The following is a 15,559-nucleotide window of genomic DNA, read 5'->3' as shown; positions in this document are numbered from 1 at the left end:
ACATCTCCTCTGTGAGAAAGGGGTTGAAGGGAATAGAAAAGGACATCCCCTACGGGTTTACGAAGTCTATTTTGAACTCTCTGAAGGCAGGATGTCCTTTTTCGCAGCTCCTGCCCAAATGTGGACACAGTATTCCATTCTTGGACGTACCTGGATCTTATATAGATAGAGAATTGCATCTGCATTGAGATATGAACTGAATCAGTAGGAGGACCCCACTATTTTTTCAGCGGCCTTGGCAACGGATTTAATGTATGTGTTCCATTTAAGATCAGGAGTAAAGACCAATGCTAGAAGCTTGTCAAAACATAAGGCCTCCCCAAGACGAGAGCGATTCATTTCAATTGATGCCAGATGGGGATCAGAACGTTGATGATGTAAAGATAAAATCTTGGTTTTAGATGCATTAAAAGTAACAATCCACCTCTTTCCCCATTGTGATATTTGCTCAAGATAAGAGAGGAGAGAATCGGAGAGAATTTGGTCGTTTACGGTCTAAGATTTGCTACCATAGATGGTAGTGTCATCAGCATAAATGTCTACGAATATATAAGGATGTCATTTGTAATATCATTGATGTAGATCAGGAAGAGAGTTGGCCCTAGGATGTTATGATTCATGTTGAGATTTCTCATTGTAGAATGGTTCAAGATCATTCAAGGATACATTTTCGGCTTGCCAATATCAAACGTTACACTTCAAAGAAGCATTTTTGTAAAAAGGTGCATATGTTATGACGTCATCTTAATTCAGATGTACTCAACAGCCACTTAATGATGCTTGGCTTGTCGGTATGTGTTACAAAATTTTATAATCCTACATTATGTACACTTTCGAACTTATGTTTAAATTCTTCTGTTCGTTCATGTGCTATGCTAATTATTTAAATGACACACTTTTATAAGTGTCCAAGGCAATTCGAATAACTTTTTTAATAAGAGGTTCTGTTTGTAGAGAGCATTGTCGGTTAGGGTAAGTGTAGGCCAACGATTTCTTGGTTTTCTACTCTTTTGTTTGAAATAAAGTGTCCAGCTAAAGAATTGTTAATCTTAAAGTATTGTTTACATGTTTGTTATTAGACATACAAACAGTATCAAATTATGAAACGAAGTATCCAGTTATTAAATAGATATATATATATATATATATATATATATATATATATATATATATATATATATATATATATATATATATATAGTCATTTTCTGGTTTAATTGTTTTATTTTACAGGTTATCATTTTTTAATGGTTATATGATTACCCAGTTCCGTAACTTTTATAACAAATTCCTCCTATTTCCAAATACATCTTTGACGTTGGTGTTTTGTTTTACGACATATCTACAATGTTCAGGCTATTTAATAGAAATCTAGTAACTTAGGTAAAAGCAGTATACTTCAAGTTCTTTATATCTTCAACTATTTATCCATGCTGCGTGAGCTGGGGGCTTTCCCCTTATTTTTTTAAAAGAATTCAGTAAACGTTTTTATATTTCACATTCTTTTTGTTATGAGATACTAGCAGGTCACCCAGCTTTGCCCGATCATAAAATACGCTTAAATATGACATTTGAATTTTTTTTTCAGTTTTCGTATATATTATTATAGAGTATGGATTTCAAAAGTTTAAATGTATTGGGGTGTCATCAACCAGAATCGAAACCGAACGCAAACTTTAACAAAGCTGATGACATTACAACTTTTCCAACGTGAAACAGATATCAACTTATAACTTATAAATTAAAAATAAACTAGGATTAATGTACGAAATGTACAACTTTTTTTACAATTTTGACCCCTTTTTGGCCCCTTAAAACTATTTTAACCGGCTAAAGACAAAAACGGTCCATAAAAATCAATCATTTGAGGGCCCTAGCGCCGCTTTGCGACTTTTAGTGTTTAAAGGGATAGAGTTTGAAAATATGGAGACAGTCAAACGACAACATGATAGAAAGACAGACAGACATATATAGTTTTATGTATTATATTTATTCATTGTGTTTGATATTGCTGTTTTGTGCAGGAAAATTGTTCTCTACTTTTAAGAATTGCAGTAAATGTTTTTATAAAGTAAGAATAAAGAATCACATCAATACATTTCAAGTCAGAAAGCTAGAATCATTAGAGAGTCTGATTTTGTAGCACATAACAGAAAAGAAACCGTTTTTTATCATTAAAATTCGTATCATTTAAAATGACGTAACGTTTTCGCTAAACCTAAAGCAGCATTGCTTTAAGCTTGATTTTATTAATTTAAAACTACTATACAGAATTCTAGTCTCTCTTATTAAACATGTAATATTATTTTAAACGGTTTTCTATCTTACAGCATTTTACTTAAAGTGCGTAAATCAGTGTTCATTTCACTTAGACAATTTTTCATATTTTTACAATCACACAGCTACGTGTTTAAACACCTTGGTTTTAAGACCCCATAACGATTTAAACTATATAATTTTTGTGGTTGAAATGACTCGCAATCTCGAAGTAACTAACGTGATATAACAAGTTTGTATAACACGTTCTTCTCTCTTACAAAAGATGGTTTGTTCTTCTGTCCTGATATTATACGGATTCCGTCACCCATGCTTCTGTAGGTGTATTTATATATACATATTCTAAAACAGATCCTTTGTTCGATAAAATGCATGCTCATTGGCTGATAGGAAGGGGCGCGGTGGATACTAGAAAACTGATTGGCTAACTAGAAATCCTCAACATATAGTAAAACAAGAAGCAACCACAGAAATCGCGCATAAGCCTGACGAATCCTATAGTGGATGAAACGCAGAATATTCAGTGTACGTTAATCGCCATATATATTTTATAAATTACTATATATATATATATATATATATATATATATATATATATATATATATTCCTTTGGATTATTATAGATTATCTTTTTTCCAATTACGGGATGTCTTTGGGTTTTACTTGTACAAATGGAAATTCTTTTAACTTTCTTGAAGTTTTACATTTGGATTTTACCGTCACTGGATTTTTTATCTTCCACCAGACTATACATTCATGTGTAATCACCCTTTTCTTTACCATATTCCCTCTGCTTAACTTATTTTGTTTTCAAGTAAGATCTTTGACTTATTTGTTGTTTCATCAAATACTTCTACAAGCAATCTCCGATCCCGAATTTTGCTAATTCCTATCCTCTGATGAGAAGGAGAGTATTTCTTCGAAACTCCGCGGATTAAGGACTATCCATTTATCTAGTGTTTCCTTTTCAGATTAAATATGTTTTTAACTCATTTCAAAGTGTTTTTTAACATATTTTATTAACTGTTTGCTCATATATATATATATATATATATATATATATATATATATATATATATATATATATATATTATTATTACATTTTCACCCCAAACAAGGCAAATTGCCACTTTGGTGTAGGGGGCTACTATCAGGGGCAACACTACTGGGGTACTATGTAGGGATTTGGGCAGCAAGGTGTCGGTTCACGTTACACTTGAACTTCTGCACGTCAGCACTGTTGGGGAAGCAGGGACCTGGAATGGAATTCCAGAGTGTAGCGGTTCTGGGGAAGAAACTATTGGAGTAAAAAGATCTTTTACATCTAGGGATCTCTACAGTGTGGAGGTGGGATTTAGCAGCCTGTCGGGTTTGTCGAGGGTGCTCACGTCGTTGGGGCACAAGTGATTGCAGTTCGTCAGAGCATTCACCACTAAAATACTTGTAGAAAAGGCAGAGGGATGCAACATTTCGTCGATGGGACAGAGGCTGAAGCTTAGATGCCAGTTCAGGGCCTATCAGGTTTGCGACTCTCTTTTTAACCTTGTCAAGGAGCGAGAGACTAGTAGCAGGTGCACCAGCCCAGATGTGGCAGCATTACTCCATACATGGGCGGATCGTGGCCTTATAGAGGTACAGGATACTTTCGGGTGTTAGTAGTTTTCTAGCACGGTAGAGAGAGCCCACCTTTCTTGCAGCGGCCCTGGCAATGCCTTCAATGTAATTGTTCCAACTCATGTTTCCTGTGAACGTTAGGCCAAGGAGTTTGAAAGATGGACTCTTAGATAAAGAGTCGTTGGCCATTGCTATTGGTTGTAGAGGGGGTTTCTTGTAATTATTGAATGAAATCAGTTTAGTCTTGGCAGCATTGAACGCGACCAACCACTTTTGTCCCCATTCCACTACAGATTGGAGGTCTTCCTCTAGTGTTTCTGCCATTTCTTTAGAAATGTGTTCATTCGTCTTCCTGTCGTGCCTTACATAGAGTGTAGTGTCATCAGCATATATACCCATCTCAGAGGCAATGTTGTCGGGGAGGTCATTTATGAATATCAGGAACAATAGAGGTCCAAGGATAGAACCCTGGGGCACCCCCGCATTTATATCATATTGTTTAGATGTACGACCGTCGAGGACAACCTTGATTTTTCTCTTATCTAAGAAGGATTTAATTATGTTAAGTTTTCTACCAGTGATACCGTATGATCTGATTTTACTGAGGAGACCCTCATGCCCTACCCTGTCAAAAGCTTTAGATATATCTAGAGATACCGCTCTGCCCTCCCCCGCTTTGTCCAGTGAATGGTATATACGTTCAGAGATCACAGTTAGGATGTCTGCTGTGGAACGGGCTTGTCTAAATCCATATTGTTTGTCAGTCAGTAGTTTAGCATCTGTAAGATGATGGACTAGAGCTTGGTTAATTATGGTCTCAAATATTTTGGCAAAAAGTGGGAGGAGGCTAATGGGGCGATAATTTGATGGGTCTCTCCTTTCGCCAGAATTCTTGAATACTGGTACAACAGAAGCAGTTTTCCAACAGCCCGGAAAGCAAGCTTCATTAAGGCATTTGTTGTAGAGTTTGGAGATAACTGGAGCTACTTCGGCTGAGCACTTTTTTAATAGCACAGCTGGGATAAGATCGGGTCCATATATATACATGCATACATATATATATATATATTTAGATATATACTAGCAGTTCCTCCCTATGTATTGTTCATAAGGTTATGCGCATATGTATATATAAAAAAGTGTGAATATGTAAAGTAATGTCTTTCTGTATAATAGTCTTCCGTAACTACCATAGACGGCAGAGACAAAATAAATCGTGAGCTTAACGTTTTGGTTTCGATTTTTGGTGGTGGCGCATGCGTCTTTTTTTATACTTTTAAAATAATTACTATATTGCATCCAATCTATCTATCTATCTATCTATCTATATATGTATATATATATATATATATATATATATATATATATATATATATATGTATAAGTGAAAGTGTATGTCTGTCTTTTCGCTATGGTAATTATTTCTAAAGCCCCTATTGTTCCGTCTTTAAACTTACATATTTAATATTCAGTTATTTCTAAAAGAATGAACAATCGACTGCATTCATAAATAAATATGCATCCATGACATAAATAATATTTAGTTATTATCGAGAACAATGCAAATCATTCTGCGTTACTAGAATTTTAATATCTATTATCTTTCAACATTTGCCTACTGGGTTCGATTCTAGCCTTTTCCTAATATCATTTTCAAACTTCTCTAGTTTTGCTTTCTTGCTTATTGGGGTCTGTCCCTCTCCATCACACACACACACACGCACACACACACACATATATATACATATACATATATATATATATATATATATATGTAGATTTGTGTGTACTATAAACATTTTACGCAAATATTACAAAAGTATAAATCATGTAGAATACCTGTATGAATATAATTTGACGTAATAGTAAGCTAAGGATGGTCATCCCTCAAGAAAACCGAAATAACTAATCGGGAAAGTATTAAAATAAAAGTTTTAAACGTATACAATTAAACGGCGCATATATAGAAATGGTATATTCTCTTTTTAAATAATTGAAAAAAAAGATTTTTGATATGAATAGCAATAAACAAAATACCCAAAGTTATACGAATATATCTTTGTATATATATATATATATATATATATATATATATATATATATATATATATATATATGTGTGTGGATTTATTTATGTAGCCATATATATACATATATATACATATATACACACAAATATATATATATATATATGAGAATTAAAGCAATTATGAGGAGTTCTTAAAATGTGCTAATAGCGTCAAAAGCTCAACATTAAAGGTGGAGCTTAAATATATAAAGAAAATAATTGTCAATACAAAATATATCCTAGTGTGTGAAAAATGTATTTGTTTCTTAAAATAAGGAGTGTGTTTTTATATGCTCTTTATAAATAGGCAATTCTAAAGCCATATGCTTGTCGCAAGAAAACCCAATATGGAACTAAGATGCATCTAACGCAATGCGACACATCCCTTATGGTCTGAAGAATTTATGTTTTTGTGCATATATAGTAACACTGATTTTTAGTCGGGTGCAAGCGACTCTATAATTAACTCCGTAGGTCGGTCGGTCTGTCCGTAACACTTTTGTGCTTGGCCTTTTTGGTTAAGATCAAAGGTCTGTTGTTAATAGATGCTGTTCTTAGCTTTTAAAGCTTTTTTTGACCTTTTGCCCAAGATCAAAGTATAGTATCTTTCGGGCAGATACTGCAAGCAAATACCAGATGGGGCGGCAACCCCACATATAAGACTTTGGTTAATGTAGGGGCAACCCCTCATACCAATTGTCACTATCCAGCTCCCCTACTCCCCGGGGAGTTGCTCCATATTTCCCCTTCAGTCATCACTTAAAAAATCGGAATTGTGCCTAATTTGTTCGGCGGGGGAGCAAATAAATGCCCTTTTCTTAGTCTTTTGGCTAAGGTCAAAGTGTAGTATCTGTTTCGGCAGGTACTGCAAGCAAAGACCATATGGAGGGGCAACCCCAAATATAAGAGTTTGGTCAATGTAGGGGCAACCCTTCATACCAATTGTCACTATCCAGATCCCCTACTTCCCGCTCATCACTTTAAAAATCGCCCTTGTGCCCAATTTGCTCGGTGGGGATCAAATCAATACCCTTTTCTTGGCATTTTGGCCAAGATCAAAGTGTAGTATCTGTACTTATGTCTGTAACTTTTCCTTGGCCACATAGCTAATATAACGTTTCAAATTCCCTAAATCAAATAATTTTTGTGTATTAATTTTATGAAAAATGATCACCCACTTTACAACCAGTCAATCTCAAAGCCATTAAAAATCATTCTCCAGATCATTCAAGTTGTTTTTGAAGGACTCCAGTTATATTTTTAAGGATTCAATTTATTCTTACGGTCATTCAATTCATCCTTTTTATTTATTTAACTCATTTCAGGCCATTTTTCGGTCATTTTTGTTTATCTTTAAGAAGTTCATGTCAATCCTACGTTCACGCATTCATTCATTGCACGAGAGCACGCGACTAATGGCTATCGACCTTGTTATTATTACTGTCGGAATACGAAACTATAGATAAATATTCCATAAGGAAACCGAAAAAAAATAATAGGGAATTAATTAAAATAAAGGTTTAGAAGTATGTACAAATTTGCTCGTACATTTGCTAGCGAATGCAATTCCACGACGTATAAAGTACAAAGTTGTTTCTTTTATTTTGAATAAATTGAAAAATATTTTAAGATGAATATCAGCACACACACACACATACATACACACACGCACTAAAATACAAATATAAAGGAGTATAGATTTTAAATATCCTAAAGGAGGTTGCGTTCAAAAAGAGCGCATATATGTTAGATGCAATGTATTACAAGGTGATTATGTGGATATCATGTATTTCATCGGTTTTGAATAGGTAATAATACTTTTGTGATCGTGTTGTGTGTTTCTCACTTTTTTTTTTTTTTTTTTTAATTTTCCACTGTTTAATAAGGAATTTTCTTTTTAATAAGCACACAAGCCCCGAACTTATGTAAAGTATGGGAACATCTGGGCAGTAGTGAGAATAAGCTCAATAATACAAATTAGTAATGCTCATCTGCAAAATTCTAACTGGTGCTTCCGCATTAGACTATCTGAAAATATTAGGTGTTTCAGATAACATGTCTTTTTTTTCTATTCTCTTTTGCAAAACGTAATTATGTTCGGTAAAACCCAAAATAAAAACAACAGCCCACCTTTTTCCCGTCTTTTTCCCTTTTTTTCTTCCCCCCCCCACCACTTCTCAAGTATACCAAACATCTTCTCTCTCCGATTGAAAACGTCATTCATGTTCTTTTGGGCACGAAACCGAAACAACAAAATCCAATATAAGACAACCAAAACATAAATTCTAACTACTGATTGAATATACAATCAGCTTAAAGATTAAAAAAAAAAAAAAAAAAAAAAATGAAAGCGACATAACCCGAAAGGGATTAATGTTCTATATTGGATTCGGCGTTAAATAACCACAAAAGGAGCTGCTAAAAACAGCCTATCTTGCCTTGACAGAGTACAAAATAGACTTCATGGCTTAGTGGGGGGTGCCGTTTTCTCTACCCTGCAACCTCTCTCCCACAGAAGAGACGTTGCGAGCCTATCCTTGTTTTATCGTTATTTCCATGGCAGGTGCTCGTCTGAGCTCCAATCTCTGCCCCCCTCGCCAATCTTTCACGAAAAACACCCGTCTAGCTGAATCCACTGTGAAAAATTTCCCCCACTCTTTATCTGTGCCTAAATCAAAACGCGGATTCCATGAACAAAGCTTCTTTCTTAGAACTGCACGCCTGTGGAACTCTGTTCCGTCTGCCTGCTTCCCACCGGACTACAACTTGGATGTCTTCAAGTCCAATGTTAACAAATTCCTAATGAACCGCCCCTAAAGTAAATACTTCATCAAATCTCAACACTAACATAATGTACTTGCAATAACCCTTATCCCTGAGTAGCTTCCGGGCCTTGATAAGTTGTGATCACTGTGTAAAAAAAAGAAAAAAAGGGTTGATAAGCCATAACACAAAACAACCAAAGTCAGAGTGGACACTTCCTAATCTATATACTGAACTAATGTTTGAGCTACAGACTTGAAACTTACTACATAGAATATTCAGACATCTTTAAAACTCTTTAATCGGTTTTCATCCGGAAGAAGTGCTTGTAAGGGGCTAAAATTGAATAATTCATACGTGGGGTTATTGGATTTTTGTCTATTTGCTAACTGTTTCACAGATGCGTATGCGTGATCAGTTAACATTACAGCTTTCTTATGTAAAGTATCAGTAGGTTAGAAAAACACTTTTAAAAATCGTGTCAAGCTTGACAAATGGATATCGTATTTGACTCAGTGTCTTTAGATTTTGATTATGTATTGATATCGATTAAAATACAAAATGAATGCGCAGTTTACGACCAGGCAACGTTGAACGAACTATTAGTATTATTAGAAAAGTTGATCATGTAAATATTCTTAACTATAGGAATATGAGGTGTTTTTATGTGGTGTTGCAACTAGAATATATCATAAAGTTTTACAGGATAAATGTCTAAAGTAAAATACGCAATTAGCAAAATGAATAGCACTTTGAAAATGAGATATATTAAAATCTATACAAGTGAGATTGTGGGTATGTATGTTTGAGTCACTTCTCTATCAGTATCGTCACTACATTTTTGATCTAAAGACGTGTATTTTGGTATAAAGGCTATTACCACACATTAGAAACTTTTAAATCGACTTTTCTCACAATAAAAGACTTTTAAGGAGCCAATCGTGAAAGAAAAAAAAATTGGTACTTGGTCACGCATCGGATATTTATTTGTTTGTCAACTGTCTCACAAGATTTAAAAATACTTTTTAAAATCTTAGCGAGTTGTTTTACAGTTATCGTATTTGACTGAATGTTTAGGCTTTGCTTTCGATCTCAGCCCGGGTATATTTTTACTTACAAGAAATAAACCATTTGGAAAAATAATATTATGTCTCAGTTTTTTCGTGTTTTTTTTGTTTTGTTTTGTTTTGTTTTAAATTTTGTTTGAACGAATTTAACGTTACATTTAATACCGGTACATGTTTAAGTATATAATATAATGCAACTATATTGTTGGTTTGAAAAATAATTCTCTTACCATGAAACTCATATAATTTTTTTAAATTTATTTTAGAGTTGCAAACAGCTTTCGGAAAATTACCCGGATATTGAACTCATCTATAGAAAAAAAATGGCATTCACAACTGATTTGCCGCGGCCGACAATGATTTATGTGGACTCCTCAAATAATGACACTTTTCAAACATATTACTCAGAATATTACCTGGAAACGACGGGAGATAACTCATCGCTAAGTTCAGACAATAACATCGCTTTCTATAAGGTAGGACTTTCATTGCTTTCTATGTGAAAAACAAAACATTCAATATATAACTGCAGTTGTGCATGCTACTAAATTGTTGGATCCGATAGTAATCAGTTCTCTAAAGAAAATATAACTGTACATTATCGTAGAATACACTTTTATATATATATTAGTCTTTGTACAAACGCGCAAGACACAAAATATCATACCTCTAAGTTAATAACTACTCATATATATATATATATATATATATATATATATATATATATACACATATATATATTTATATATATATAAATAATGTATATTTATATGAACACACACACACACACACATATATATATATATATATATATATATATATATATATATAAGTGTCTGTCTGTCCGTCTGTGTACATTTCCCTACGCCATAACTCTGTCAATTTTCAGTCTACAGTCTCGAAATTTGATATACAGAGTATTGAGAATTGAGAAAATCTTTATAATACGTTTGTGTTTAGGCGTCAAAGTTCAACGATGTGACATTAAGAACTCTATCAAACTAGATATCGGTCCGTGGACATGGATCTAACTTAATAACTTGATTTGAGCTCAACACAATAAGTTATAAGGGGTCAAAATAGCGGCCAAAAATGTTGACCTCTGCGGTCTCTACCTAAGTACTCAGACAATTTCTGGTCTAAACATTTGAAATGTTACATAAAGGATATTCAAAAATAGAGCAAGATTTTTAATCGGTTTTGGTCGAAAAATTTGAGCTATTAATATGTACATGTATGTATGTTTGCGTGTCTGCCTAAAACCTTTGACATAGACGACAGATTTTCACAAGATTTGTATCGCTTTGAAGCTAGACCATTCAGACGAGAAATACCGAAAAATTGGCAAAAACACTAATTTCTTCACCCTCAACTAGGTTCTTTTCTACTGCGGGGGGGGGTCGCGTTTTTCCTGATATTTTCGAAAGTCATCCCCTCTTTCGATTGTCTTGCTTTAATTGACACATACGTCACTTCCGGTTGGGCGGTGGTCGTAACAGCAAAAACGTCATTTTTTCCCCGTTCTTTTCCTCCTTTACGGTACGGGTCCGACCCTGTCTTCCTACTACCACTTTTTTTTTTTGCTCAACAGACAACTCCAAAAACCCGGGCAACGCTGGGCATTCATGCTAATATATCTATTAAAGTAAAAGTGTCTGTCTGTCTGTCAGTGTGCATCTCCCTACACAATAACTCTGTCAATTTTCAGTTTACAGACTCGAAATTTGATATGCAGGGTATTGAGATTTGGGAAAAATCGTTGTAATCGATTTGGGGCCAGAAATTGACTGTTAAATGGTCAAACATCAACGATCTAACTTTTGAGAACCCTACCAAACTCCTCCGGCAGATTTGGGTCTAAACACTTTAAATTTTTGATATAGGTTTCTTGGACATGGATATAACTTAATGACTTGATTTCAGCCCAAAACAATGTATGTTAGTGAGTCATAATAGGGGGAAATTTAAAAAAAAATTGACCGCTGTGATCTCAACCAAATTACTCAAACAATTTCTGGTCTAAAGATTTGAAATTTTACATAAAGGGTATTCAGAGATAGGACAAGCTTTTTAATAGGTTTGGGTCGAAAATTTGAGTTACCAATATATAAATGTATGTATGTATGTATCTATGTTTGCATGTCTGCCTAAAACTTTAGACAGAAGCGACGGATTTTCACAAGATCAGTATTAAGAAGACAAATATCGAAAAATTGGCTAAAACATTAATATCTTTATCTTCAAATGCGCACTTTTCTACAGGGAGTCGCTTTTTTCGACGATATTTTCGAAAGTCATTCTCTTCTTTCAATTGTTTGCCTTAATCAAAATCGACGTCACTTCCGGTTTGGCGATGGCTGTAACAGCAAAGACCTCAGGTTTTTTCCCCGTTCTTTTCCTCCTTTGCAGTACGGGTTCTAGCCTACCTTCCTACTATTACTTTTTTTTTGCTCAACATACACATCCAAACAACCGGGCAACGCCGGGCAACCATGCTAGTATACATATAAAAGTTAAAATGTCTCTCTCTGTGTGTGTCTGTCTGTCGGTCTGTGTACACTTCCCTAGGAAACAACTCGGTCAATTTTCTGCCTACAGACACGGGATTTGCCATAAAGAGTATTGAGATTTGGGAAAATCTTTTTTATCGATTGTCGGCTAGAAATTTGTCTGTTAAGGGGTCAACGTTCAATGATTTGACCTTTACTCTACCAAACCTCTACGCTAATTTTTGTTCTAAACCCTTGAAATTTTACATATAGGTTACTTGGACAGGGATATAACTTCATACTTTGATTTGAGCTCAAAACAATAAATGTTAAGGGGTCATAATAGGGGTCAAAGTAAAAGAAAATTACCTCCGCGTTCTCTACGAAATTACTCAGCAAATTTTTGGTCAAAACTTTTGAAATTTTACATAAAGTGTATTCAGACATAAGGCAAGCTTTTTAATCGTTTTTTTTTCTGAAAATTTGGCTTTCACGATCTCAAAGTTCAAAAGATTTGACCTCCGCAGTCTCTAGCAAACTATTAAGCAAATTTTTTGGTCTAAACATTTTAAATTTTACAGAAAGGGTATTCAGACACACAGCAAGATTTTTCATCAGTTCTTTGGCGAAATTTTGGCTGCCAAGGGGTTAAATTTGGCAGAGTTGACCTTTGCAGACTCTACCAAACTCCTCCGCCAATTTTGGGTTTTAACATTTGAAATTTTACATGCAAGTTACTTGGACATGAGTCAAACATTTTAATTTAATTTGGGCCCAAAACAATACATGTTTAGGGGTCAAAATTGGGATAAACATTGTAAAACATTTGCCATCTGTGGTCTCTACTAACTTTTCTCTATGGTATTTAAGGGCCCCTATTATCTAGAAAGACATTACCGTACATATTGGCACTTTTTAATATATATACATATGCACATAAAGTTACGAACAGTACATAGGGCCCGGGCAAAGCCGGGCGGATCTGCTAATATACATACAAGATAAAATGTGTGTGTGCGGGCAACAATCGGATAGTCAACAATTTTCGACCTTCAGACGTGTAATTTCCTATATAGGTTATTCAAACATGTGGAATTTTTTTAATCGGTATTCATCGAAAAATGGGGGGGGGCTAAGGTGACAAAATGGGAAAATTGCAAGACATCGGATATTTATCTGTTTGTTAATATTTTCACAAATTCGTATGGGTGAATCGTTCACATGACAGAATTCTTGTGTTAAGAATAAATAGATTTGAAAACACTTTTTAAAGTTTGTAAAGCTGGCATAATGGTTATTCCTACTTTACTCACAGCTTTAAGGTTTTGGTTCGATGTCATCTTAAGAAGTATATTTTTACGTACAGGATGTGAACTATTTAGAAAAAAAACATAGGACTCGTGTGCTAATATCTCAATTTCTTTCCGTTGGTTTGAATTTTATTTTATTATTTTTTAAAGGAATGTAACGTTGTGTTTAATACTTATGTCATTTCTTTTTATAATGCGTTGATAGAGTTCAAAATAGACTTTTTAGCCTCGTAGGAGACACCTTTTCTCTTCCCTGCAACCTCTATCTCACAGAAGAGATGTTGCGAGTTTGTCCCTGCTTTATCTTTATTTTCATGGCATGTGCCCGACTGAACTTCAAACTTAGGTCCCTCCTCGCCAAACTTTAACAAGAAACATTCGTCTAGCAGAAAAAAAATATCAGTAATTTCCCCCACTTTTTATCGGTGCCTAAACCTAAACGTGCATTCAATGAACAAAGCTTCTTTCTTAGAAGTGCACGCCTGTGGAACTGTCTTCCGTTTTCCTGCTTCCAGCTGACTACAATCTGATAGTCTTCAAGTCCAACGTTATGTTTTTGATGAGCCGTTTCACTTCAGTTTTTTTTTTTTTTTTTTTTTTTTTACAAAGGCATCACCACATTATCAAGGCCCAGAGGCCACTCAAGGATAACGGTTAAAGAGTGTACAGTAGAAGTTGGTCAATATAGTAATCATTAGTAATGAAAATTTGGTAAATTTAATAACTTTTATGGAACGGCTCATCAAGAACTTATTTACCTTAGACTTGAACACAACCATATTGTAGTCAGCCGGAAAGCAGGAAAACGGAAGACAATTCCACAGGCGTGCAGTTCTAAGAAAGAAGCTTTGTTCATGGAATCTATGTTTAGGTTTAGGCACAGATAAAGAGTGGGGGAAATTATTGATAGTGTTTACAGCTAGACGAGTGTTTCTTGTGAAAGTTTGGCGAGGGGGGACCATAGATTGAAGCTCAGTTGAACACTTTCCATGAAAATAACGATACATCAGAGACAAACTCGCAACATCTCTTCTGTGAGATAGAGGTTGTAAGGAGGAGAAAAGGACATCTCCTACGAGGCTACGAAGTCTATTTTGAACTCTATCAAGGCAGGACAAGTCCTTTCTAGCAGCTCCTGCCCAGATGTGGCAACAGTATTCCATCCTTGGACGTACCTGGCTCTTATATAGATAGAGAATAGCATCAGCAGTGAGATATCTACTGGATCGATAGAAAGATCCCACCATTTTTCCAGCGGCCTTGGCAACAGATTTGATATACGTGTTCCATTTAAGATCAGGAGTAATGGTCAAGCCCAGAAGCTTGTCAAAACTTGAGGCCTCCTGAAGACGAGAGCCATTCATTTCAATTGATGACAAATGTGGATTAAAATGTTGATGATGTAAAGAGAGAAGCTTGTTTACACATTTACCGAGTTTCCATTACTAACGATTACTATAATGTCTAATTGACTGCTGTACAGTCTTAACTCTTATCCTCGAGTGGTCTATGGGACTTGATAAGTGGAGATTCATATGTAAAAAATAGATAAGAATTCTGCATTAATTGAAATATGATATGCATTCGTATTTAAAGACACGGCAACGCCGTGCGGCCTGCTAGTATAGTAATAATGTAATGTATATAGTGTGTTGTTAAAGTTTTTACGGTATTAGTATATAGATGTGTGCCTTAGGATCTGTATATCTCTATATCATTTAGATTAATCTTGTGTATTTTTGTTTTTCTTATAATTTATAGTAATATTCAGACTGGTATCGCGTCCAGCCTTAGAGCTGACTCTAACCAGTGGAATGAACGGGAAATATAAAACCGCGATGCTAGAAGCAAATGCCGGATGGAATGTGTGAAACATTATGACTTATCAGTCATCAGAAGATGCAGACTGATGCATTGTCGGGTTCTACGCCGCTTATCTCGCCAAGCGTGTTGATATTTATCTATGAATA

At 34.8% G+C, this 15,559-nt stretch overlaps 1 protein-coding gene and 1 pseudogene across 2 annotated transcripts in view; both read left to right on the top strand.

Annotated features, from left to right (window-relative positions):
* LOC145239991 (cardioacceleratory peptide receptor-like) overlaps window positions 1-15,559 on the top strand; it is a 949,161-nt gene that overhangs the window by 493,827 nt on the left and 439,775 nt on the right. For both annotated transcript variants that reach the window (XM_080103573.1, XM_080103574.1), the window contains exon 3: window positions 10,057-10,266. In XM_080103573.1, the coding sequence (XP_079959699.1) occupies window positions 10,114-10,266 (153 nt within the window). In that variant the 5' untranslated portion in view covers window positions 10,057-10,113. The remainder of the gene's footprint in view (window positions 1-10,056; window positions 10,267-15,559) is intronic.
* Window positions 6,989-7,120, top strand: LOC145240578 (U2 spliceosomal RNA; annotated as a pseudogene).

The sequence above is a fragment of the Euprymna scolopes genome, chromosome 19, assembly GCF_053919585.1.
Source record: "Euprymna scolopes isolate OS-2025 chromosome 19, ASM5391958v1, whole genome shotgun sequence".
In the NCBI taxonomy this organism is placed as follows: Eukaryota; Metazoa; Mollusca; class Cephalopoda; order Sepiida; family Sepiolidae; genus Euprymna; species Euprymna scolopes.
This window is presented reverse-complemented; position numbering and strand designations above follow the sequence as displayed.